This window comes from Strix aluco, chromosome 13 (assembly GCF_031877795.1).
Source record: "Strix aluco isolate bStrAlu1 chromosome 13, bStrAlu1.hap1, whole genome shotgun sequence".
Taxonomy (NCBI): domain Eukaryota; kingdom Metazoa; phylum Chordata; class Aves; order Strigiformes; family Strigidae; genus Strix; species Strix aluco.
In genome coordinates this window covers 17,540,511-17,568,013 of record NC_133943.1, presented here as the reverse complement: position 1 = coordinate 17,568,013, position 27,503 = coordinate 17,540,511, and the positions used below count along the sequence as shown (strand labels likewise).

At 37.0% G+C, this 27,503-nt stretch overlaps 1 protein-coding gene across 2 annotated transcripts in view; it reads right to left on the bottom strand.

Annotated features, from left to right (window-relative positions):
- DOCK2 (dedicator of cytokinesis 2) overlaps positions 1–27,503 on the bottom strand; it is a 206,740-nt gene that overhangs the window by 166,338 nt on the left and 12,899 nt on the right. For both annotated transcript variants that reach the window (XM_074838147.1, XM_074838148.1), the window contains 20 exons: positions 26,968–27,008; positions 24,188–24,243; positions 23,931–24,027; positions 23,362–23,510; positions 21,206–21,341; positions 18,885–19,039; positions 18,152–18,233; positions 17,548–17,683; positions 17,057–17,132; positions 16,021–16,097; positions 15,538–15,663; positions 14,579–14,703; positions 13,042–13,140; positions 11,484–11,556; positions 11,305–11,408; positions 8,108–8,291; positions 7,908–8,005; positions 6,499–6,588; positions 6,149–6,249; positions 3,340–3,474 (listed from right to left, as the gene is read on the bottom strand). In XM_074838147.1, the coding sequence (XP_074694248.1) occupies positions 3,340–3,474; positions 6,149–6,249; positions 6,499–6,588; positions 7,908–8,005; positions 8,108–8,291; positions 11,305–11,408; positions 11,484–11,556; positions 13,042–13,140; positions 14,579–14,703; positions 15,538–15,663; positions 16,021–16,097; positions 17,057–17,132; positions 17,548–17,683; positions 18,152–18,233; positions 18,885–19,039; positions 21,206–21,341; positions 23,362–23,510; positions 23,931–24,027; positions 24,188–24,243; positions 26,968–27,008 (2,140 nt within the window). The remainder of the gene's footprint in view (positions 1–3,339; positions 3,475–6,148; positions 6,250–6,498; positions 6,589–7,907; positions 8,006–8,107; positions 8,292–11,304; positions 11,409–11,483; positions 11,557–13,041; positions 13,141–14,578; positions 14,704–15,537; positions 15,664–16,020; positions 16,098–17,056; positions 17,133–17,547; positions 17,684–18,151; positions 18,234–18,884; positions 19,040–21,205; positions 21,342–23,361; positions 23,511–23,930; positions 24,028–24,187; positions 24,244–26,967; positions 27,009–27,503) is intronic.

Below are 27,503 nucleotides of genomic sequence, written 5' to 3'. Positions count from 1 at the left end.
TCAAGTGGTATTTTAGGTGCTTGGTTTTTGGTTATTTTTTTTTAAAAACATACCAGAGATTGTGGCACATGGGGGCTATTTAAAATTATTTTTCAATGGAAATTAAGTACATGTAAATTGTAACAGTGTGACTGTCTCAGTCTGTTTATTAAAGTTACTTGGCTAATGCACTGATACAGCTTTTGTTGACTGTAAAACACTCTGCAAAAGTAAATTGAGGTTCTTAAAACTATTTTTTTTATTCAAGTTGAAATTTGAAGCTTTCTTGACTAAACCTGTGGGGCAAGGAGGGAGGCAGAAGCATCACACAACATATATTAAACATGCTTTTTAAATTTACATCAGGACTAATTTAAGCCAGGTAAAATGATAATTCTATTTCCTGACTCACCATCTAGCTTCCCTTTAGACACAATTTTCTGTGTTAAATTTCAATTAAAATCACTTGTTCTGAAAGTAAATTTTAAGAGATTATTTTGCTTGAAAACAACTTCATCACAACAGGGTACATGAATTTCACCATCAAAAATAACCTTAGGCAAATGAAAGGAGGAAAGCAAACATTTCATGTTTTCAGAGTCTGTATTATATAAAACTTTGGCTAATATATATGACCTTTCTACAAAACACAGTCAGTGAACAAACAGCTGCAGGACATAATCTTAGTTCAGCTTGACTGGAGTAAAAAAATTTTTGCTTTCATTACATCTCTATAACTTCAACAGAATTGAATGAATGCAAATTGAAGTAGAACTTGGTTATCTTCAATGTATCTGCCTGGCAATGAGATAAAAAATGTCTCCCATTTTATGTCTAACATTAGAAGCCATTATTCATCTCTTTCCTACATAATTTTCACTTTGTAATGTCTCATACCTTTCATGAAGGCATCTTAGTTTAAGCAGTCCATCAAATTAATGAGAGAATGATCTAAAGATCTGTCTCAGCTGTATTGATTAAAAATATTTGTCTCCAAGAGGGCTAATCTCAACCCTTGAAAGTGAAGTACTTGAATAGTAAATCCTAACTTTTCTCATGGGAAGAAAATACATTAAGCCATTTTTTTCCATATCTTCTTCTTTTTCATGACCAGTCTGACAATAGGAAATTGACTGCAAAAGGTTAGATCACAACAGCGATAGATGGATACACAGTATCAGATGATACTGTTCACTGTTTGATTATTTTTGCCAGAGGTTATTGTTTGCAAGAACTGTTACTGCCTATAATAATAATTGTTCAGCCAAATTTAGAGTTTCAGACCTCCAGTTAAGGCATTTATAGGGAAAACTAAAGGGAGTAGATATGTACAGCTAATCACCTGCATATTGCAATAACCTAGTTTACCCCAGATCATAAAACGTACACTTTTTGCTGCCAGCTAATACTAGGGATTAAAACAGAGACCAAAGTTCTCCCTGCAACAAAACCCTGCCTTCTGACCTTCATCCATACAAGAAATTTTCCATAATCCTCTATACAATGCCTCCTTCCCCAAAACTCTATATGTCCCCTTCTGCCATGACACCTATTAAAAAAATTTAAAATCAAGCTTTTGAACTACTAGCTATATTCCATTTTCATAAGCACCATCTCCTTCCTTTTACAGCTTTTCACCTTGTTTATCTGTATCCATCTATAAATAGTAAATTCCTAGAAACAAGAATATTTCTAAGGGACTATCTACCAGCAGCAAGTAACTTCTGAATCTTCTTCAACCAAAATTTCATAATTCATCGAGCATACTTCATTTTACAAAACTATACACCTACATGGATTTTTTGAAAAAATGGACAGTGGAATAAAAGAAAAAATTGTATTAATGTTCCCACTGAGCAAAAGACAGATAAAACAGAAGACCTTTCTGTTCTGTGTCTAACTGCCTGTGGCAACTGATGCACAGACTCTCTATTGAAGTGCAGAAGGAAAATCCTTTATTATTACAGTGGTACATACTTATGCTCTCGCTATGCTCTCGCTACCCTAGCTCCTACTTCATGATAAACAAATCAGCAACTAGACAGTCATCAATCCTCTCTCCCACAAACAGTTCCATCCACCTTAGCACCACCAGGCCGTTTCTTATCTCTCTTCCAAGGCCTGTTTCTCCTCCAAGCCTTGCTGCTTCTCTGGGCCTGTACAGAGCAGAGCTGACACTTCTCCAAGTCAGCACAGGACTGACCAACACTTCTCCAAGCCTGTGCAAAAGCTCCACCAGCTGATGTCAATTTGGCTCTTAAGTATTGAATCTCCCACAGATGTGCAGGGCTGACAGGCCAATGCCCACTTGCCTCTTAATCATTTACTAATAACACATTGAATCTCCCACAGCTGTGCAGAGCTGACACTCCCACAAAATACTACAGTCTGCATTATCTTATTATTTTCCTTAAGCTTAACAAATACTACAATCTACATTATTTTTAACTTAACTTGACAAATACTACAATCTGCATTTGCACAAAGCCATTGCTTGTTGACCATGTAGTGTATCCAGAGAACTGCCAACCACTCGGTCTATGTATAGTCCCAAGTTTGCCACTGCCTATCTTCTGCCACTGCATTCCTTCAGCCGTGCAGCAGAGGGACAGCAGAACAAGTATTATGGGGAAACCAACTAAGGATAAATGGAAAAAGATGAAGCAGAAGAGAGGAAACAGAGGACGGGGATAGGGTCTGTGGGATATAGTGACAGTCCTTAAGGGCTAGGGGAGGAAGTGGGGGATACAGTTACCATAGCAGAATTTTTCTCCTTCCAGCCTTCATCTCCTTCATTCTCCCCATCTCCCTCTTCCTAAACCTGAATACCGTAAATATTGTAAATATTACACCTCATCTGTTTGGCTGAGCTGTACAGATCCATTGTCTCTACCCTATAAATTCCTTAACTGAAAATCTGAAACTCTCCAGTTTCAGATGGCGAGTGCTGGACAACGATTACTGAAAATTACATTATTCTATGCACAGTCTGAGCTGCTGAACACCATGATCTCAAGGACATGCATCCAGCTTCAAGCCATCTGTCACAATGTTCGGCCACCCATTGGTCTTCGGCCAAGCCACCTGACACAAAAAATAATCACCCTTTGAAATCAGCTGCTACTACTAAATAGGTCTCTGGAACTTCCACTGTGAATCAGAAAGCAGATTTTTGAAAATTCCCTCTCCAAAAAATATTTCAGCAATATGTGTATTTTAGGCTATTTACCAGCTTTTATGTTTTATTTGTGAAAAGGAAACATACAGTTCTGTTCTGGAATCAATTTTTTCTGTTTCTCAGGTCTACTTATATTTCTGATATTGGACTGCTAGTTAAATGGTAATAGCTTGGGTACTTACTGTGAAAATAATGTCCTTGATCTAACAATGAACTTGAAAACATATTCCAGTGCTTTCAGAGTTCTTAGGATAGGCTCACATTGCTCCCCTCGGCTGGAGGTATCCAAGTAAGTCTTCAAAACAGTCATTAATTTCCTGAAGATAAAAAACGTTTTAAATGGGTTTTTTTAATTAACTTCTTGAACTTGTTTGGCTACTCTAAATAAATGTTTATGCTTAGTCAAGCACACACACCAAAATGTACTGTATGTATTTTTGCATTTGTTGCACAAATTCTATCAGTATAAACAAATGAGGAGCAAATTCTTAACTGCACAACCAAGAAAGCAATCTGATATCTCAGAACAGCAGCATAACATTACACAATCCTGGAAGCTCTTTTACAGAAGTTTATAAAATACACACACAAGGTAACAAAATGTTAGTTCTGCCTACCTACATGAAGTGGTGATTAAACACCACTACATGCTCTAAATTAACTGCATGTAAACAGTAAAATATTCTGGTACACAGCAATATCTGCTTGAAGTGTTTCCTTTATTTCAACACTTCCTTGCTTTGTATCCAAAGGCAATTTTTTTGCTAAACACACAACCTGCTAAAAAAGTGCAAAAGCTTAACTAAAAATTAAGGGACTTATTTTTAGATCTAGTTTCATCTTAAATGATTAAACTAGACATAAGACCTACTAAAATAAGGATAGTTGGGGTTTTCTTCTTGCATCACTACAAAACCAGAAACCTACTATCCTCTACCCTAAACAAATGAAACCAACCAATCCAAACAAAACAACAAAAACCAAACTAGCACTTGCATGTTGATGAAACTTAACAGTTCACCAACTGGACTGATGAAACATTAGTAAGTGATCACTATGGTATTTGGAACATATTTGCATGCAAATAATAGCTCCAAGAACTGCTTGCTACTGCACAGAATATATAGAGATACATACGTGTGTGTATATATATGTGTGTGTGTATATATATCTATCTGTGGAACTGATAAACACATCCTCAGCCCAACTGCACTAGCCTAACTCACATTTCAGGACCAAAATATCATGCTTTCAGCCTCTCAGCCTCCTGGGCACTACATCCATTGCGTGTTTCTATTTACTCCTTTTTACAGCTTCTCTGAATTCACAGCTTTGTAGTGAGTTGGGACAGAATTTATCCAACTTGTACGCAAGGGCAGTCCACTCAAGGTCCCTCAAGTGTCAACATTAAGTCCTCTCAGAACTCTATAAAAGCTAGGTATAAATGGATGACTATGTAGGAATTGAATAAATACTTAACAGTTTGGCCAAAATACCATTTCATAATATGGCCATAATATGTCTGTCTCCTTCCTAACTATGAGTTATTTATTTCGTAAATGATTCTTGAAACCAAGTACATCTTCCATGATGTGCATGGAACCAATGATGCCAAGAAAACTCATGATTTGGGGAACGATCATAAACATTACTTTGCCTCTGCCACTTTGATTAAATCATCAGAAGTTCTCATTCAGGTAAGTCTTAGAAATATTTTAAGCAAATCAGGCTGTCCTGAGAGGTTCTGTACCCAACCTTCTCTTCTTCCACAATAATATAAAGCATTAAATTATGTATGCTTATTACATATGGAGTAAAGGAGGATTAAAGAAGACCCTGTACCTTGCGCTTGAGCTTTCTGAGACCAATAATACTAATTTCAACTTTCCTGGAATGTGAGAAAGGATTGAGTGTGCACTACTGCCTTTCAATTCTAGAAAACTCATGTTCTAATATATGATCTGTGTGATGTTTCCTATTGAGTTGGAACTGATACAAATTTGGCACAGGACACTACAAGATACCCTCAACTGTTCCAAACCTTCAGCTAAGGCCTTCCATATATTATTCACATCCCAAATTAAAGTTCTCCTTCAATCTGACACCCCATTAAGATGCCAGAACAAGACTTTAGGTAGATGAAAAAAACAGATCTACCCTGTTACAGCACTTCCCCAAGATCAGCACTAACTGATGATGTAATTTTTCTTCATAACTGAAAGCAATTTTATCCCACCATCATCTGCATAAAGCTTTTTTTAAATAAAATAGAAATCCAGTATTATTTACTGTCTCCACAGTTTTTATTCTCTTCTATGAATACATGTCTTCCCATCTGGGCATTATCTGAAAGCTCCAAAAATAAATTAAAAAAAACTAAACAAAACCACCAAAAGTCTGCTCACCTGCCCAATGGCATGACCATGTAACAAATACTGACTCCAGTTCACAGCAGACCACTTAACAAATACCAAAATTCCAGTTTGCTACACTGAAACCCTCCTGGTCCAACATCAGACTGAACTGCATATGAAGACCTGACAGTTCCCCAACAATGTTTCTCCCCACGAGTGAGTTTGCTGTAAAATGATATGTGGAAACCTATATAAATGGGTTGAGGACAGCCTCAACCCCTCACTTAAGGCATTTCATGTTAAGGTGAGGAATGTAAAGGGAGAGGCTTTACAGCAAAGTATTTTTTGACAAATTTGACAGGATACAGGTGAAGTGCTCAGACACAGCAAAATCCAGACGAGAAAATGAATGCCAAAGAATAATTTAACTCCAAATCAATTATTATTTCTCAAATAACTCTAGTTATAATGATATGTGTGTGTCTCAGGCAGGTTTGTTTCCAGATAAGCAAACAGCAGCATCAAAACAACAGTCATCATTAATTACATCAGAAAAGTCACAAACAGGATTTATGTTCTTTAATGTGATGGTGGAGGTTTAGCAAAAAAGAGAAAGAAGAGAAGAAAACAAACTTACTTGTATGCCAGTGTTGCACTAAAATGCTGTTGGATATACGCTTCCAAAACAGTGTTAAAATGTTGAAACTTACGGTCTGCAATGAGTCCTATGATGTATATCTAAACAGACATGAACATAATGAGTATTTTTCGTCAGGTCACATTTTAATTTAAGTATTAGTCTTCTGAAATATTTTTGATAATCCACTATTTGAGAGTTTTTAAAGAAACTTGCTTTTCAGTCAAACAGTAATATTCCACCTGTTCTGTAGAGATTTTAAGACTAATTCCCTGAAAGAAACAACTTCATAGGTCATTCAAAATTATAATGTTCTTCAAAAAATAAAATCCTTCAGTGCTGACTCTTACCAGTGCATCAAAGACAAGGATGTCATACTCATTACTGTGGGAATGTTCCATCATGATGTTAAACAGGGCATCCAGTGTATCTTGGAGAAACTATAGAACATGAAATGACAAACTGGTAACCAATTCAATGTTAAAATCTCACAAGTCAGATTTCAGATAGTAGACCTGGATTCTCCCAAGTCAGAATTTTAAAGGTCTATATTGAAACATCACTTAAATTCAGAAAACATTTCTGGGGATTTAGGCTCTAGTTTCATTAATTTTAAGAACCTACATCCTCAGACACATTAGCAATCAATAACACATGTTTAACTCAAAGCTTATGGAAAAGTTAAAAATATGATATAAACAATGTAACTACCTAAAACTGCATTCCTAGTTCCTTAGTGATACAGATTAATAGTTGCTATTTTCACATATACATGATGATTAAAAACACATTTCATATTTCTATGGTCTGATTCAAAGCACACTTTAAATCAAAGGAAAGCACCCCAGTGACTTGGGACCCAAATCCTTGTTTGGTTAAAAAATTTTTTTTTTTTATTTTTTTTTTTTTTTAAAGTTCTCCTTCCTCCTTCTCTCTAGAGAGGTATCTCACGCTTTTATTTGAAGAGTAATACAAATGTAATAGTGTCTGCCACTTTCCAAAATATTAACAAGTTTTTATTTATATTATACTCATTAAATTAACAAAGCACTTCATTGGATACATAATACACTTTTTTAATATCAACACGCAAATTAATATTAAGAACTGTAAAGAAAGCAGTAGGAATTGTTTGTGATGTTTCAGACAGACAGAAGCAAACAGTTGAACAGAGACTGTGGAAAATACTTTACAATCACTGCCTTCATATCCTATCAAGTTTTTAAATTAATTTTTCTGTGCATGCTCAAAATTAAAGTTCACCCGTGACATATACGTAAGCACCTGACCAAAAGAGTAATAACTCCAAATAATATTCTTAATATTGAATTCTCCATTCATGCACAAAATTTCCAATAAAATAAACCAACAGAAAGCAGAAAAGGATCCTAATAAATTAATTACCAGTGAAAGCAGGCAGATTTGACTAGTAATCTTCCAATCTCTACAGAAGCCAATACAGGAAATGTCTGGGAGCAACAAGTAGGAAAGAGATGGCTAACACTCTGAGGAGACCTGTCCAGACGCCTGCTTCCTTGCTCCCTCTTAATGAAGAGCTTTGCTCATGCCTTCTGCAAACACTCCCTAGCAAAGGCATTACACTGAATGACACTCATAAAAGAAAGTGTAACTGACAGGCTTACTTAAGTTCCTATGTTTACTCTAACTGACCCTCCAGTTTCTTCTTCTTTTTGAAACTATGTAGCATTTTTTCTGTCATGGTATGAAGGACTTGAAAAACAACTATATGAAGACATACCTTCACAACTTCCTCTCCATCCACAATCTTCAGTTTTTCCAGGTTCTCCTGAAGCAGCTCTGGCTTCATACGCCACTTTAAGAGACCTAGTAAGCCCACTAATAGAAAATAAATGGACAGATATTAAAATTTAAAATGTGATTTACCATTTCTGTGAATGTCTTCTTTCTAAAACTTCTGCCTGTTTAGAAGATACATACCATTCTGAGTTAACTTTGTAGAACAAACAAGAGTTGAAATATAAAATGCATCACGTGAGCTTACTGAAAGCCCCCCTACAATACTTGAGTTCCTGACTATGGTTGCTCCTTTATTTTCTACGTGTTGACGTGTAGAAGGTAATGTCAAATAAGCATTAGCATCCTCCATTTTTTTACTGTCCCCCTGAAAAACAATATACCATTTATTACATATTTTAAACCACTGGGTTTCAAGTTAGACTCATTTTGTACTTTCTACAGAAGTAAACAAAAAGCTATGTTTCTATGGACTTAAATGCATGCACTAAAGGATAAAGAATACTCCAGTCCCAGCATGGCTCATACAGGTAAACCAAGAGTCGATGTTAGTCAGCAAGAAAGGCTGCAATGAACATGCAGGGAAAATACTACGCTGAAATTATAAATGTATGTGTTTTAAGGTGCAGTAGGGAACTGTGACAGGTGATGTCACTGGCAGAGTAAGAGCAAGAGCCAATTTCTCATTGCAATGTCAATAGCTACAGAACACAATAGACTATTGACCATCACCTTGAAGACTGTAGGATATAGACACAGGATACAGACAACACAGTTACCATGCCTGCACACAATTTAAAATAGAAAATGGGACTGCATAGGGAAAGAATAGCAGCACTATTTCAGTATGCTCATTATAACTTAATACCCGGACCTTTAACATGAAAGATCAGGGCATGGTAAGGCTGTATTTTAAATTAGACAATATGCTGCAGTAATTAATTGACACAGATATCACAGAATTTATGCTTAAAAGTAGAATGAACAGTACAAAACCAGAGTGCCAACAGGTATCTTTCCCCCCTCTATTTCATCAAGTTGCATGCTACAACCCTCACAGATTTTTTTTATGTCTCAACTTTTGATTCATACTCCAGACAAAAAAGCAGTTCTTAGACAAAGGCAACAAAAATCATACTCCTCGCTGTTCAGAGAATGTAATTTTTATTTAACAAAACTACTCTAGAAAATTTCCCCAATGAGTTTATGAGATTTGTCACTTAAAGCTACATCATGACAGATCTGACTCAATTGCAGACTCTCAGTCTACAATTGTCTATAAACAAGGAGTTACAAAAAACATAATCTAGAATGATTTTCAGAAGTTTTCTGTTTGTATCTGATTCAGTAACTGTTGGTGTGCAGTCTCTACTTCCTATCAAACCAGAAGGTTAAAAATTGGTTATAAAGAGACCTAGACAGACAAAAGGCAAAATCCTTACGCAGCAAAACAGACAGCATTATTAACTTTTATGATTGTTACTAAGCTTGCCAAATAATTACTTCGCAGAATTTCTGGAACCAGAAAAGAAACTTGACTTCCACTTTTTGAGACAAGTTAGTCAATGGGGGAAAGACTTGAAATTTTGATCCAGAAGCGTCTCAGAAAGATTTATTGCCTGAAGGCAGCGAAAATACACTGTTTAAACTTATCAGTTTTCAAATTACTTATTTTGAGAGGCCAGATGTACGACTATTTAAAACACTTACAGCTTACAATTACTGTTTTTAATACTAGAATAGGCAAACATATGTCAGAAAATCTGTCTGTTTCTCCCAAACACAAACTAGGTCAACTCTATTCAGCATTTCCCATCTATGCTGTCACTTAAGGAAAAATTACCCGGTTGATGCAGATGGAGTTTCATAACCAACATTAACCACACAGTCATATGACATGGTCATTATTTTCCTTCTGGTCTAAGTTGGTATCAATGAAGAGAAGATAATTAACTACACACTGCCATTAATCTTTTTGGACTAACTAACTTGATTTAGTTGCATGTATCTCACTTGTCATTAATGTTACGGCAAACTAGTTTACTGAAAAGAGCACTACCTAAAGTAAAAATTCTTCTGTACTGGCAGTGATTTCTGGTTCTCAGTTCCTGCTAAACACTATTCTCCAAGGGAAAAAAAAAAAAATCAACAAGAAATAAATCTTGAAACATCTGTTCCCTGCTTCAGTTCACAAAGTCAAAAACGCTACCTGTGTCCAATCAGGGCTAGTCAAAACTATTATTTACATACAAAATTGATTCCTGAAACTTTCACTTTTGTACCTGAGTAACTACACAGCACAGTTTCAACCAACCAATTCTCTAAGATTACATTCCCTGATTATTCACATGACAAAGATTCTAAATGAATCAAAGCAACACTTTTTCCCTCTGCAGCAAGAATAATGGTACACATCCAGGTACTGAGCTTTAGCATAACTTCCTCTATACTATAGAAGGACAAAAGCACAAACCTCAGTAAAAATAGTAGGAAGAGTAACCACCTCTCATTGTGCTTAGATAATGTGTGTGTCTAAAATTTAGAGCAACAATTACTGACCATCGAACAAGTTACATCCAATTTTTTTTTGTTCAGACAAAAACCATAATATTTGTCTTTGATAGAATAATGAAATTAACCTAGCACTAAGAAAACAAACAATGCAAAGACATCAGTGTGAAAATAAATGTGTCTTGTGTATAGACTGGGTAAAACCATGTGTTTGGGTTAATGCCTAAGCTATAGCGTCAGTTCAATTTCGGATCGAATGTATGGCACTGATCTAAGGACCACCACTAAACACTGGCTCTGCTGTGTAAGCCTGACACTTTGTATAAACGGTGCAGGCCTTGCTAACGACTACACCCTTGAAGAGGAGCTAAAAGATTGGTAAGAGGGGAAGATCTTGCCGCAGAAGGAGCCAAAGGCTGGATGACTGCCCAAGAAGCATGAAGTCAGAAAAAATCTGTGGTAACTGGGGGGAAAAGTAAAGGTGGCAGCCAGAGAACACAACCACCAACTCAATTCAAGACTAAAAAGATTTGTCCCCCCGTGCCTGTAAAGAGCATGCATGCCGATTTACATATTAAGCGAGGCAAATTTAAATATGACTAACCAATAGCAGATGTATCAGTAATTACGGACCAATGAGCGGAAATCTAGATAGGTTTTTACTAATCATGTAGCAAGATAACTAGGCTGTAGTTCCTTGTGTGGTGTGCTAGCTTTGTGGAATTACAACCTAGCACCCATCTCTGCGCAGACATGAAGTAAAAGAAATACCTCAACCCAGCGTGTATTGGCTTGCATACTGGGTGAAAGAACCCTTCTTTGGGATAACAGTGGGGGGGAAAAAAAAAGGAAAAAAATTGACCCAATACCTTTAGGACTAACAAATCATGGATGCCATCTTGAAGAGTTGTTCCATCCTCCTTCATTAGTCTTATGTAGGCCATTGCAAAATTCTTTTCTCCTTTATCTTTAGCTGCAAAGCAAAATATTTTCAGTTGACTATCCATCAATGAATTGAAAGTCACTAAAGTAAAAATTCCTTACTTACACTCTTGAGATGACCTGTGTCTGAACATGAAGCGCAGATGTATCCTTTGCATGTCTTCAATAGGGACTGCTACCTTTTGTAAAATCAGAAAATAATCAATAGATTTATGGGGGGTGGGGGCAGAAGATGCTTTGTCATGTAATAAGCTCCTATTTTAGAATAAATAAGCACCACTTCTGCTGGCTCCATAATGGCTTTCAAAAAAGACCATTTTGAACTATTGAGCCTGATCCCAGTAGCAGAAGTGGTGGCTGATAAGCAATAATCTGTTAGACTTTGCTCAGTCTAGCACCACAACAGGAATGAAGCACTGAACCCAGTGAGTTAAAGCACACAGGTGCTTGTACACCATACAATAAGTGTACTGCAGTCTTATTACTTACCCTGTTAACCACATAGAATTATGGAACACCTCTGCAATCTGAAACTTCCACATTTCATATACATAAATTGATAACCAATTTAATAAAAATGGGAACAAGGTCTGAAAATTCTAGCGAAATAAATTCAGCATATTTTTGTGATTAAATTCAGTTTCAAAGACTTGAGCCGAATCCTAGAAGCTGAGTGCTTTATTGTTAAAGTAGCACACTTGCTTATAACAAGTATGCAACAAAAAAGGCCAACTACATAAGAAAAAGCACAAACTTTTATATTATCAAGTTTATAGTTCTAAAACTTTAAAGATCTGTTCTCCTTTGTGTTCATTCATAACTTCCCTTTACAAATCTTACTGCATAACACTCCTTCACATTAACTACACCTTTCAAAAGGATCTACTGTTCCTGATTCTATATAAAAGTTTGAATTACAGAATAATTTTTAAAAGTAACTAGTATAGTAAGCAAAAAATGAATGGGGCAATGTCTTCAACAAATAAGCTTCTCCTTCATATTACACTTCCATTCCCTCCCTGTCCTGCCCAGTATCCCCAACACACCTTAGTGTAATAATTGCTGGCTTGTCATACATGGCAGTAACATCTTCAATCATTGTCTTAAAAAAAAAAAAAAAAAAAAAAAAAAAAAATCAAGCTTTCTAGCAAGCCTGAGACATGCTTTAGAAGAATGACTTCTGGAAGCTTCTGGGCATTTTCCAATCAGACATTAAAGCTAGATTAGTTATTTGTGTGTCTCTAAAGAAATCCAAGGCAGTTTTTTTTCCTCTAAAACCATAAAGTTGGAGTGGGTTGTTTTAGTTTGGGTTTTGGGGCGCTTTTTTTTTTTTTCCCAATCATGCAATTGAAGCTCATCTCCATTGTTTCACCTCAATAGGACCAATACAACATCTCATTTTTGATGAGCCATGTTATGAGTAAGGTTATCGATGATGACCTCATTTGTTTTGCTAAAAAAAAAAATCTTCACATTTTCTAGGCCAAATTGTAAGCCCCAGTAATCATGTATCTCTGCTAACTGATGCATGACCATGGCTCCATCCTTCCAGCTGTATTGGGGAACAAGATATTTTCTAGAAAAAACTGACGCTGTGAAGCTTTTCTGTGTGAGGTACTAAGAAATGAAGAGCAAAAAGCAGGGGAGAGGTACCTACACCGTACCTTTAGCGTTTCCATCCAACGTGGCTGCTTGACCTGATAGTAAACAACTGATCTGTATTCACTCACGGGTTTGTCCCCCGCTCCCAAACAAACGGCATTCTTACAAAAAGAGGGGAAGAAACAGTGCTTAGTGGCTTATTAACTTCAGTACATTTTTACGACTTGGGCAGACCCAAGCGGACAGGCCCTCCCTCAGCGCAGGACCCTCACGGCCACCGCCCTCCCTCAGCGCAGGGCCGAGGGGCGCCCGCGCGCGCCGCCACACCGCTGCCAGGCGGCGCTCGCTGCGGGACGCGGTCATGGCGGCCGCCGCCCCCCGGCCAGGCCCGGCCAAGCCAGCGCGCCCGGCCTTCGCTTCCCGCCCTCGGCCGCGCAGCCACGGCGCCTTCACGGCGGCAGCCGGGGCTGGGCTGGGCCGGGCCAGCGCGCTCGTCCGCGCCTCTGCGCCCTCATAAACCCGCCGTGGCGGCCGGGAGCAGCGGGGAGGGCGCAGCGGGATCCTGGCGCTGAGGGAAATCTTTCCCCGGGGAACAGGCCCCGCCACTGGCGCCCGGCTGCCCCAAGGCCCCGCGCAGCTCCTGCCTGGGGCCTTCGGAGACTGGAGACACCCTGAGGAAGCTACAGGGTCGGGACCAGCACAGGTCCTGCAGCATCAAGACCCGTCTTTAACAAGCAGTTTTGAATTTGGATATGGCGTCATTCAAAATCAAACAATAATGAAAGCACCAACAGAGAGGAGGCGTTAATATGAAGATACCGCGTTTCCCAAGCCTCTGAACATTGGAGCTTTAAAGTTATGTTTTAGGTCAAGCCTTTAATTGTAGTTCGTAAGCCTATTTCAGCAAGTCAAGAACCACAGTGAGTTTCTCCATCTTTATTTTATCTCAAGAATTGTCATCATTATTCACCCTCATGACCACTGTACTGATTTAGTGAACACTATAAAGCTCAGAAAACGAAAGGCCAAAAATCCCCCTGAATACTGAACTGGTGTTAAAAAGCCCTAAGGAAAAGACAAAACCACCTTGAAATAGAATAACAAAAAGATGCCGTAAATATTTATGGTGCATATGTACAGTGTCCACACTCCTCTTGTCACTAATTTAGTTATTTGCCATGTACTTCATTCAAGGGAAAGTGACACAGTTTTCCTGGCACAAACTGAGGGTTTGTTATGTAGCAGAAATGTACTTCTAATATTTTAATGTGCAAATTGCATTCCTCTGGGAATTTTCACCAGAGAAACCCTAGAGTAAGAACACAGTAATTGTCAGAAACAGCATTTTTTCCTTGGCACAGCTAAAATAGGTCATTCAATGTTATTTCTTGTTACAGTTTTCTGCAAGACATTTATAGGACTTTATTAGATATGTCACTTTAAACATAAAACCAGTCACAAGCTGTCACATGATGACACAAGTTCCCTAACCGCAAGCTTTTGTACAATGGTATTTTATAAAAATTTGTAAGTTTAAGGCTTACTTCTAAAATGCAACTCATGTTTCTATCTCCATCATACAGAAAAAAGAAAACTTACTGGCATCACTTTTCCTTCTTCATCACAGACACACATTATAACTTCCACATTTCTCTGAGTTGTTTTATTGTATTTGTCAAAATCTCCATACAGCAATGTAATATAAATGTCATTTCTTATATCTCCTAAAAAAGAAATCAAAAGGTTAGAACACAATGAAAATGCTGTGAGACCATAGGGTCAACTGAACTTCACAAGAGTACCTCTTTTTGTGCAGTGAAACAGATAAAAACATATTCTCTTCTCTCTGAACTTAAATTTTCAGGTCCGCTATTCTTAGCTAAACTGATACTACAATGTGATGTGAAACGAACCGAATGGGAGTCCTCAAAGTGACTTCAAGCAATTCTCGGCCAGCACTGACACCTGCTGGTGAGGTGACAGGTGATGCCTCTACTGCATTTTCCCCAAATACACAGCTCCTTCTAGAGGGAGCTTCATGTTTTAATTTGCTCCTGTGAACAAATTAATATCGAGATTTGACTTGAAGGCGGGGGGAGGGAGGATTACATTTGTTTTTTCAAAAAGGAGCACTGCAGACAGTAACTTTACTTGGAAAATATTGTAAGTCCAAAAAAATCAAGTGATTGTAAATGCATATGTTTATTATTAATAAAGGACAGTGATAAGTTACAATAAGAATAAGGTTCCTTTAAAATTCAAGTAAGCATCCACCATAATCTACTTAGAAGACAAGAATGCTATGTACAAGGAGCTGGGATTATCCCACAGTGTCTTATTCTTATTTTTTCTGTTTAAGCACTAGAAAATACTTTCCAAGGATTTAGCTATTTTATATAAATCTCTAATATTGGAACAAAACTTACCGTGAAGAATGAATTCTAAAGAGCCTCTGAGTTACCCATTACAGAAGTAAGTAAATAAGGCTGCAGCTGATGCTCATTAACCTAGGGAATGAAAAAAAATCCATTCCTATTACAGAACAAAGCACCTCCTACCTGGCATGATTATTTCAGGAAATCCTAGCTTTCTAGCAACAACTGTGGTTCTGTCTACAAGATGTGGATAGTCCTTTCTAGTTTGAATCACATCTCCAACAAGCATTTTCACAGTTACCCAGACACCTATTAAGAGGGAAAAAAAAAAAAAAAAGATTAGATTTATGGTAAGGAAAAAAAAAAATATCTCTTTAAATTATTGCCTCTTCTACCCACTAAAATAGCGATAAGAATTCACTTCCCCCATTTCCTTTAGCTCAAACTAAAAGCTCTATAATCAAAAACTGTAGATACTAATTAGCCTCTAAGATTCTGCAACAAACTCACGATTCTTCACTTCCAGCTTCAAAGTTGACCCACCTCCATGGTGGTTCTACAGCTCTAATGTAAAGGCCTTTCTCTTAAATGTAAACAATATAAAATGAAGTTCCCAAAAAATACCTTGTTACTTTTAAAAATAATAATAATACTTTAAAACTGTACCTTGTCCACCACTGTCTCCTTTTGATGCAGTGACTTTGCTTAGGAGACTGTGTAAAAAGTCATTCTCTGCCACTACCCTGCGGGAGAAACAACAATGTCTACTAGGAATTAAGTGCTAAATATATCAAACACCACTCAGAACATAGATGACAAACAGCCTCAGTCCTCTTTGCAGTACTTGACCTTATGATACGTTCAGTAATTTCATTATCTCTCACTCCAAATTACAGACCACTCACATTAAGCTTATGTGTACACCAAAGCGAAAAAGATTCAGTCAACAACTTCAGGAACGGCATTTTGTGACATACTAACAAATTGAAGGCTTATAATTTTGTAGGAATGCACACCATGAATGCATTAACCAGCATGCCAGTCCAGTCCACTTTCCCTGCTAAACAGCCTGACGAATGAACTTCGAAGCTCTTTCAGCTACTTTTGAAATTAGAAACGAATTCTTACATAACATGTTGAATCAAATTGTAAAAAAGTGAAATAATAAACCGGTGTGTCATACCTGTGTCTTTCAGAATTAAATTCATTCTCCATAGTACGTAACAGCAGTGCTATGTAGAATACACAAACATGTTTCCAGGGAATACTGGCATCTCTGCACTTGAACTGCGAGTACCACATTTTTAGGCAGCCAGTCTGGCATTTCTTTTGAAGATAGTTTATGTGTGACAATTCAACTACTTCTGAACTGAAACCCAATTTTTACTCAGATTTTTCTCAAATTCAAAACAGAATCGATCATAGAACTAAATTAGACTTGGGGTTTTGTTCAATAGGACGTGGCAACAGCTGTCTGAAGGAGCACATTCATAGAAATGTACCTTCATTTAACATGCTATGTAACTCCTGTCAAGTCTTAAATGCCTTTTAAAGTGATATTTAAATAATTAGCACTATTGCAACATAAAATTATTTAAAGGAAAAATTACTTTTTCTTGACACATTTCACAGATCGTTACAGCCAAAGAGATACAGAAATATTTTTGTGCATACAAAAAAAGATAATCTATGACTATCTTACGGGTGAAAGGGAATGAAATGCTGCTTTTCTTCATCACTTTCAGCTTTTCCTTTTATGATATCTGTAATATCCATAACTAGAAGAGGAAAAGAAAAATCATCAAAACATATAGCAGCATTGCAAAATATTTCTTCTTATCTATGAATACCGTGCATCTATATTCTTGTGCCTCAAGGTAAATATAGACTCCTCACTAGCCAGCAGTGTAGCCCAACAGGGGTAGAGTTGTGGGGCAGAACACTTAGTGCAAAGTCCACACTACAAACATGACGTTGTGTAAAGGGAGAATTACTTCAGATTAGTTTGGGTCTAATCCTGCAGAACTAAAAACCTAATGTAGGCAGTCTTTAAGGACTTAAAAAATTAAATATGGAAGATAGTTGATAAAGCTATTTTGTATTATGACATGTCTTGGTAGAAATTTTACACTCCAGGGTTGGCAAGTATCACTGGGGCCCTGCTTCAGATATAGCACAGGAGACATCAGTTACCTGCCACTCCAAAAGGCCGCCTTAGTCCTTGTGTGTATTTCCTTGAGTTACTGTCTTTAAGATCCATCCTTCCAACTCGGACTATTTGACAAACTAAATAAATTTTGTCTCTGCTAAGGTCTTTATTTCCAAGATCCTAAGATACAAACAAAAGAGAATCGAAATATTACTTGGGGAAGAACCAAGTTGTGAAATTTAAACAGGAGCTCCAGTAATAAATTGAGCCTCAGTAATCAATGGGGAAAAAAAAAAAAAAAACACCAAAAACCCCAAACTGAACCCACAGAAAGGATGAAAAACCTGACAGTTTAATGTTTGAAGAAAATATAAGGTGAGATAAATAGAATAGTAGCAATCAAGAGGTACGGCAGGTGAAAAAATATCAACTCATCAGTAAATTTAAGAGGCAGCCAGCGGATTTGAAGGAAGGACATTGAAGCATTGTCACTGCCTTAAAGCACTCAATGACTGGTCATCTTGCTCCTTTCTATGATTACTTCTGCTTCCTTCATCTTGCTCAATCTTCAGGAATTCTGGTAGTGACCACAGAGAAGAGACAATCTGATTTGCAAATACAAAGTAAGATAAACTGGAAAACACTTACTGTGAACACTACTTTAAGATTGTTGAGCATATCAATTTCCTTTGGAAAGCCTCTACTCCCCCATCTCACCAAGTAGTTCTCACTGTTTTGAAGATAAATATCTTATTGTCATGTGATTTAAAAATTCTTCCCTTCCACAGTACATTGAAAACCACAGTACATAACAAAGCTTGCATCACAGACTGTGATGATTGTCATAATAGTCTGTGGTGATTGTTTAAGTCCAATACCAGATTAAAAGGCCAAGAAGAATGCTATACAAAATACCATCAGTACGTTTTAAAAAATAACTTGAACATAAGACAGAATGGCACTTTTTTGGGGGGAAACTTCATCATCATCAGTCTGACGGGAATACTCAACAGAATCTTAATCTATCTTTGAATTTGTAAGTTACTCCCATTTTGTCCCCTTCCCCATTTCAGCACTTTACTGCAGACACCGCAACATTCCCCATCAAGAGTAATCTCTTAACTTTGAAGTGGTCTCAGGCTTCTCCAGAACTCTGAAATGTTCAATTCAACAATTACCTATCAAAATATTTGGAATCCTTTACCCTAGAATTCTTTAGTAGCTACCAACAACTAGATTCATCCACACTTCCCTTTCCTTTTTGTTTTCTTCCTTTTGTTTATATATTCTCTGCATTAATTAGCATGTTGGCAACTATTTTAGTTAATTTTGGCTAGCTCCTTTCACTACTCTTTTGCAATAAAAAGAAGACAAAGCTTACCTTATAATTGTTAATTTCTGTGGATCATATAGTGACATAAAGAGTTCTGCATCCTCTCCAATTCGGCAAACAAAATTCCGCACAAAGACATATAGGCTGTGGGTGGGGGATGAAGACATTCGGGAGTATGATGCATAATCTGGTTGATCCTTTGACTACTCAGAAGAAGGAAAATCATTAGCTAGATCCATGAATTAGAATGGTGGGATACTACAAGCAGTTTCAATTTTAGAAATTGTAGAAAATTTGGATAAAAATACTTGTTTCCAGCAAATAAGCATTGCCCTGTATATTCCTCTGAAAGACATTGCTTAATAATGCAAACATGACTAGCAAATAAGTTTCTGACCCTCCGCAACACTTCACCAGTGTATCAGCTTCCTTTTCTACTATGAAGCTAGAAAGTTAGCAGGTTAGAAGGTGCAAAGATGACATAGATATGGAAGATCCCACCTTCCTCTCCAGAGCCTTCACTGTATGCAAGAAGATGAAAAGCTCAGACCTGGGTTCTTCAAAACAGTGCACCCAGACTAGGGAGCTACCTCCATGTGCAAATAATAAAAAAGCTGATGACAGAGAGACCTTAAATATCTTTTGCAGTACTTAGGAAACTTATACTGAGTAAGAACTTCCTTGGCATGGGTTTCTAAGCACACTATCCTTTCCAAGTAGGCATCTCCTTTTAGAAATGGAACAGGAATTGCTTTATTTTATTAATATTTCCAAGAAACACAATAGTTAAGCTGTTTCTCTTCCCTTCTCCCTTCACCTCCAGAAACCTTCCTTTCTTGAAAACCTTACATTTATTTTCATTCAGGAAAAGAAAGCCAGGTTGTTTCCCTACTGTATATGGATGTATTCAAAACCTCACCTCCCAAGAAAATCAGGTTGCTTTCAACAGAACTATTCTGAAGTCCTTTACTAAGATTTTGGTTAAAAAATGTGCCTAAAAGATTTGACTGGTTTTGCTGTGCTGTAAGAGCTTAAACCCCTTTAGGAGAAGAGAACAAGGAGTTGGACTCAATGATCCTTATGGTTACCTTCCAATCCGAGATATTCTATGATTCTGTGACTTCCATATTTTAGGCCAGTTCATCAGCCACTGGGCAATTATATAAGGGGTGAAACATTATCACACGTTTAAAGAGAAGAGAAAGTATCAATCTGTCACTACAGAGGCAAGCCTGCAAGTCTGAAAGAGATGATTTTTGAACACAGTAGGATATAGCAGAAGGCTTACTATCTGCATTGTAACTGGGTTTCACTGTGCTAGGAACACTAGCAAAACCAAATACACCTCTCTGAAGGAGGCAAATAACATGTGCTGAGATTAGGACACAGCTGAGCACATTCACCAACTCAAAAATAGGCTCCTAATTTCTACCTACATCCCATTTTAACCACCTGGAAACAGCTACTTAACATTTGATGGCCTTAAAGCTCTTTTTATCCTTTGTTTGGCTCTGTTTTTAAAACAAGACAGCACAGTCTGTTGCAGACTACCAAGTTTAATTTTCCTTATCTTGTCAGTTAATGGGAAGCCAGATTTATTTAGTGACACTGATGAGACCAACTCTTAAGGTGTTTTCCAGTGATTTGTCACAGGCATTACTGAAATACCATGCCAGCCCAAAATTTTTGTCAAGTGTTTTACTTGCTTTATTACTGTTTATTTTCTCATGAATGAAGAAAAGAACCCAAGTATCTTACAAGTCCCTGAACAGATTTAACATAGAAAAAGGTCAAAGAAGCCTAGTAACCTGCTGTGCATTTTAAAAGATGAAAGTTATGCACTCATCAGCTTTGCTTATGCATGCTAACTTCTGGTGTCCACAAGATTATGCTGAGTTGCTCTTTAGTGAGCTTAAATTCTTCAACTCCATCAGACTAACTGACAAGAAGCAACACAGAGCAAACAACTAATGTCACAAGATCTTCTAAAAAAGAGCTTTGGTTAGTCATAGCCTGCAGCCTGAACTCCAAGTATCTAAGTATTCACTATGTGAATCAGCCTATTGAGTAGCTCACAGATGGAATGAAGAGACATGTTTCTATTTAGAAAGCCAAGAACGGATTTAGAACCAGCTTTAAACACAGGCTTTCAGCCTAGCCCACAGCCCGAATCCAGTGCACAAACACACCTAACTCAATTTGAGGTTTAACTGTATTTATAACGCATGAATGTGAATCTACTCTTAGTTCAGTCAGAGGCAAAGTTTCCACCGACTTTTACGGCAGAAGGTCACATCCTGCAACCCTTGTACTGGTTTTTCATTTTGATTTTAGCAAAGGAAGCATTAAGTTTGGCCAGTTATTCCTACCATTTCCTCCTTAATTCGCTCAGTGATTTTATTAGTTGCTTCTTCATGTGCATGAAATAGGCTGATGACACTGGTTTTATCTGGATCCAAGATATTTCCATCTTCATCTCTAACTATTAGATCTAGCTCAAGTATCCTGTGAACATACAAAGAACATAACAGCAGGGTTATTTTATTCTATAAAAATAAAACTTAGAAATGTAATGCACAAGGAGCTGCTTCAAGTTTTAAAGCAATAAAGTAAGTTTAAATATATGCAACAGCATTTGATTGAAGAAATATTTAACTAATCTCCACGATTTTCTTTTCAAGCTGTTATATGGTATTTATCCATTTTAGGAATTTATAGTAATGTCACCAAAGCATTTAAATGCCTATCATAAAATAGATTCACCATGTTCAATGACTTCAAGCAGTCTTCATCTCTTGCTTTTTAATATATAACTTTTGTAATCAAGATGCATAGGTTTTTCCTGTTACCTTCTGCTTTTATGTTCCTCTCTTATTCTCCCAGTCCTGTTACTTAGCTAACTCTCATACAAGTCATGCCTTTTTTCCTTCCACTCTTTTTATTTTTCCTCAATGTTCAAAACTTGAGTCTTACCTCCATACATCCTACACATTCTTGCCCACAGTGTCATGGTGTCACCTCAGCCAAGAGATACCCTTTCTTGCCTATCCAGTATCTCACTCCTCCTTCTCCCTCTAAAATTGGTCTACCTTGTGCCAGGCTGCACCTTTCACAATTTCTAAAATGTACTGGCTGCTCTTATGGCCCTGTTAATGTTGTTTGAAGCAATCTGTGTCAGACTGCAGGCTGTCTTCGTCACCTTACATGGTTATCCATAACCTCTCCTGATTTGGTGTTCAATCTCCTCTCCAACAATGACCCACTCAGTCTCCATTGTCACCCCCCTTTATTTCTTCTCCACAGTTTGGCAAGTTTCCTTCACACATCACAACTCAACCCCACACTTTCAGGCACTTACAAATACTGTCCAACTTGCACTTCTCCTCTATACAATCCCAAACCATTTTAAACATCCCCTCCACCCCTGCTCCTCTAAAGGAAGGAGCTTACTGTCTTATACTTTGGAAAGAAGAGAAGACTGTGAAAACAGAAGTCAAAGCAAAGCAATGTTAGTGTTGCCTTAATCAGAGCTAGGCTGCTTTGACTGGAGAATTTCAAAGTAACATCTGTCTTGGAGTGACCACTCAGCTCCACATAGTGTAGAAGGATATGTGTATTCCCATAGCGTGTTCTGTAAGAACACAATTTATCAGAAATCTGTGCATCCAAATCATAGTGAACAAGAGTTTTATAACATCCCGTGGTCAGTGTCTATGTCTAGCCACAGGTAACTGAAGACTTACAGTTGCGTATTGGCTTTCAGGCCACAATAACCACAGTCACTTGCAGTAGCTAATTACAGTTTATGAGCAGATTCCAATGCCTGTAAAGCCAATACTGTGAGGATTTCTTTACCAAGCTCTCTCTCCCCCTTTATCAGATGGTGGAACACCACTTGACCCCACATAACCCCATTTTTACCAAAAATGTGTTGTGTTGCAGTGACTTTTCACTAGCAAGAAGCAAACAAGGCATTTTGTCAAATAGCTATTCTATCCCTGGTAGTTTCACTTCTATTACTAGAACCAGAGTTCTGCCTGGAAATTCCCTAATAAGTTGGAGGGGGTAGAGTGGTGGTGTGGTGCCCTTAGCAAAAGCTCTGCACGCTTCAGAATTTTGCTATTCATCCACCACACTAAGGTGTCTCAGCACCACTTCTTAAGTGGTAGCATAACACTACTAGAGGTGGCTGTGTTTGTGAAGGATGGACAAGTTCTGGGTCCAAGTACACTCATGTTATATGTATATAAAGGCCAGTTATCTGACCTCAAATCTGTATAATTGACAAGCTCATGTATCTGTAATTAATGAATTAATATTTTGAAAAAGTGATTTGCTATGAGAAGCTTCAACATGGTACCTACTATTACCACAGGAATAACAGGGAGAATTTTGAAAAGGAAGATTCGATATGTCTACATCTCACCTTAATGAGTTATAAACAGAAAAACTTTATCATTGTCTCTGTTCTAGCTAGGTGCTTTACAATAAATCATGTTTCTCAGAAGCAACATAGGCCACTTACTTGTTACCATAATCAATTCTGGAAGTGACTTTCTGTTTGAGTTCTTTGAGCTCATCTTTTGGCAAAGTCCCAGACAGAAGCTGTGACCGCCACTCCATTAAGTCATACATCATAGACTGCACCTGCTGGAACTGCTCCTTCTTATTTGTCTAAGGTATGAAAGAAAACAATAGGTTTCACACTGCAAGTTGAAATGAAACATTGGTCTTGACAATTAAAGGATGTGTCATATTTAACGCTAAAATGATTGTAGGAGCAAGAATTAGGCAAAGTACTAAGCCTGGCTTCCTTCCTCATCCCACAAATTTATCATGTACAGGATACTCAAGGTTGAAACTAAAGGCATGATGCTAATACCAGTCCTCAGCAGTAAGTCAGCCTTTTAATTTAAAGGCATTGAAGAAAATGGTAATCATCTAAGCAGTGATGACAAGAAGTAATTCTTAAATCCTCCATTAAATCCTCCAAGATTCTGCCTTGCACCTAAGAAAATACACTAATTTGAACAAGGCCTCAATATGCATAAAATAGGGCTAACAGGTCACATCCAGTATCCAAATATGTCATACCACATAGAGCTGTTTCCAGATGCTTCCCCATTCCCAGAGGGTAGTGGTAACTTCTTGAACTAAAGGAATTTCAGCAGGTATTATATTTTCCAAATGTCTAGGAAAGAGAAGAAAATTTAACACAATGAAAATGAAAAAAAGTATCTGAGTTGCATGGGTTTATATTATAGCTACTGTGTTTAAGGCATATAAATGCCTTAAAACTCATTCTTTAGCAGACAAGATCCTTGATGTAGTGAAACAGTTAAATTCAATACCTTTTCTTTTCAATAGTAACTTCCTTGATGTGGATGAAAGATTTAGGAAATATTCCCTGCTGAAGAAAAAAAAGAGACAAAGCAACACAATCCACTCTTATTCTCCAAGAACATTAAAATAACAAATGAGAGCTTTCCAAAACCCACTTCTAAATTTTCTTCATAGAACTATGACTATGAACATAAACCGTAATCTCCAAATTAACTGCTACCTATCTAGTTTTCTGTCCAGCTAGATGCATTTGTTTGACAAACAAACTACAGAAGTTTTGTCATATTCTTTTCTGCAAACATAAAATGCATAGAATAATTCTTCATAAGAAACACCATCTTCCACCCCTGTCCACTCCCACAGAAAACAGTACATAGAGTGTAAATACATGAAAGAAACATTTTCTCTCTGCATGAGCCCATACATTTCTCATTTTAGGAAAAAGTCTAATTTAGAGATCAGCTTGATTATCAAAGGAGAAGTGCTGATACAGGATCATTGCATCTAGTGAAAGAAATATTGACAAAAAAATCACTCAGGATGAATAGCAAAATGGCCACTGACATGAAGAATAGTAAACTCAAAGTTTACTTTGAGGCAGAGAAGCCGAGAACACTGTGCATAGACTAGAATTGCTTTAAGAAAAAAGCACGATCTCTCATAATGCACAAAGAAGGGAGACGCTTAGTAAAGCCATAAAAACACTTAGTAAAGCCCTCCTAGGTATTTGTGGCACCACTGCAATTGAGGTTCTGGTCTCATTTTGTACTACCTAGGGCCATGCAGCAAGATGCCCAGCAAGATGTAGGTGTATCAAAGGAGGCACCAGATTTCCTTACATTCTCAACATTTATTTTTAATTGACCCGTGTAGAAAACAAATGGTCACAAAACAAAATGATCTAATGTGATGTGTCCTTGCTCTACAACAGCTGAAATGTTTTAAGTCATCCTAAAGGAATGTTTGACTATCAATCTATCCATGACAATCCTCACATTAACTAGTAAATCTAGTCTTGGTAATGAAGCTAGGTTCTTCTCGGATTCTTCTCTGTTCAATAACTGACATCCTTATGTGGTACTTCACAAAATCTTTCCCTCAATTAAATTTCAGCTTTCATAGCCATTTTCTTTTAGCACTGGATCTTAATCAAAATACAATCATGCCTTCTCACTTCCCCAGTTTTTCAGTAAGATTTAAGTTCAAATGAGTCCATGAAGAAGCAAAGTAAAAAAGAAGGTCCAATTAATAGTAAAACTAGTGAAATCTTAGTATATGAAATTAATACTACTTAAAACATGTTATGCATATTGATCTTGATGAAAACCTTTACCAATACTAAGAATTAGTTAAAAGGAAGTGGTTAGTTCCAGTGAATATTTTCCCCTTTAATTTTAGACTATATTTTAATAAATTAAAATTGAAATTTTAAAGAATAAACAACAATAGTATTTTGAGCCAAAATAAATGAGTATTTAAATGAGTATTTAAAACACGGTTATAGTATTGGACAGGATGGGAGGATGGTTAGCCATTCACTCATATCCACCCTCAATTACTGCAGATCAATGCTGATAGTAACTACTTTGGGTAGATTCCACTGAAATACTATGCTGTATCAAGAACTTATGGTGAACTACCTTCTCACTAGCTGGCTTCCAGCTCATCTGTGATGAGCTAGAAATGGAAGCAAGCAAATAAAATGTACTATGCAGTTGTATTGGAGCTCATAGAACATGAGAAACAACAGGTAGAAGTCTGGAGAAAACAATTATCCATAATTATCACAAATAATTATTAATTCCTCTGTCTTTTAGGATGTGGGGTCATTGAGCAATGAAGTGAAATAGTAAATCAAGCATTTAATACTTCCAAAAGGAAACTAAAATATCTTAATATTACATACAGTTTGAAAATAGACACAAATTAGTTGCTCTAAGCTAATGGAAGTTATTGCTAATACCTACAAGCCACTGAATACAAAATAAGAAGGAGAAATAGACAACTTGAGACTGTTCTGATTTTTTCTGATGGCATATTCTCTGCCAACAGCTGTCCCTCTGCTCCCTAGATATCCCCTTTTTAAGTGACTGTGAAGGTTTTATACATTCTTTTTCCAGGCTACAGAGAAGCAACTTCCACCAAACATTTTTACTGTAATATAGGCATGAGTCTCTAACTTCAAATGCCTTGGCATTGCTGCTCTCTAAAAAATCTGATACTAAGAGCAAGTTTCAAAAAAATGCTTTTCTTCTAGAAAAGTGCATATGAAACTAAAAAGTAATTTCCTTGCTACCTAACTCAGGATTCATCACACCCACGATAAAAACAATTCATATGTGACTTTCCATCTTTAGGTATAAGAACACTGACTTTTTTTATTAATATGATTTTTGTACATTAGCAATATATTTAAGAATTTAAGCCTGATAAGAGTTGTTCACATTGAATGTAGCCTATAGAATCTTTAGGAAAAAAGTGAAGAAACAGACACATCTAGCAGTAAATTAACTCAAAAAGTCATTTCAAATAGTGTCTTCATCAGTCAGTTAACCTGAAGGCACAGCATTTTTTTTCTTCATTGATCTGCTTTTCCCAGCCCTCACTTCTAATGTTTACTAACATTGCCCAGGACAAATGCTGATCATTTTCTTCATCTTGAAAGGAAAGAGAATGGAGATCACTGACTTCAGAGATCAGAGTAGGACTATATGATAAGAGATACTAAAAAACCCACATCACGGGCTGATGTCTTAAAAATCATCTTATAGGAATGGTGTGATCTTACCTCTAATCCTTTATGTCTTAGTAGATAACCCTTGTACCAATCTAAAAGGAAGAAAGAGTGCACTTAGTATGACAGAACGTAGATGTAAAAAAGCATATAATAAAATAATGGGGTTTGTTTCATATAAGAACTATCTAGCATAAGATTAATAGTCACTTCAAAAATACATAGATGAAAGTGAATATCACTTATGTGAATATACTCACATAAAAAAGTTAGGATAAGCTGTTCTGTAATGTAATATATAACACACACACACGTGTATGTGTCTCTCAACCAAGATCACTCATGATACTGGATAGCTCATGAAGCACTTCTGATTGTGTTCTAGGTGTAGTATTAATCCAATACAGTACATGGTTATGTTATTTCCAACTTCCTTGAATGTCAGAAGAGTAAGCCATCTTTCTGCCATGAGGAATTATAGCTTTTGGACTCAACTCTAATACGCAGCTTCCTAGTGTAAGGTTCAAGTTAGAACCTCAAGAAAACGAAGGGTTATTATGGGGCTCCTGCTCCATTCATAACTAGAAACC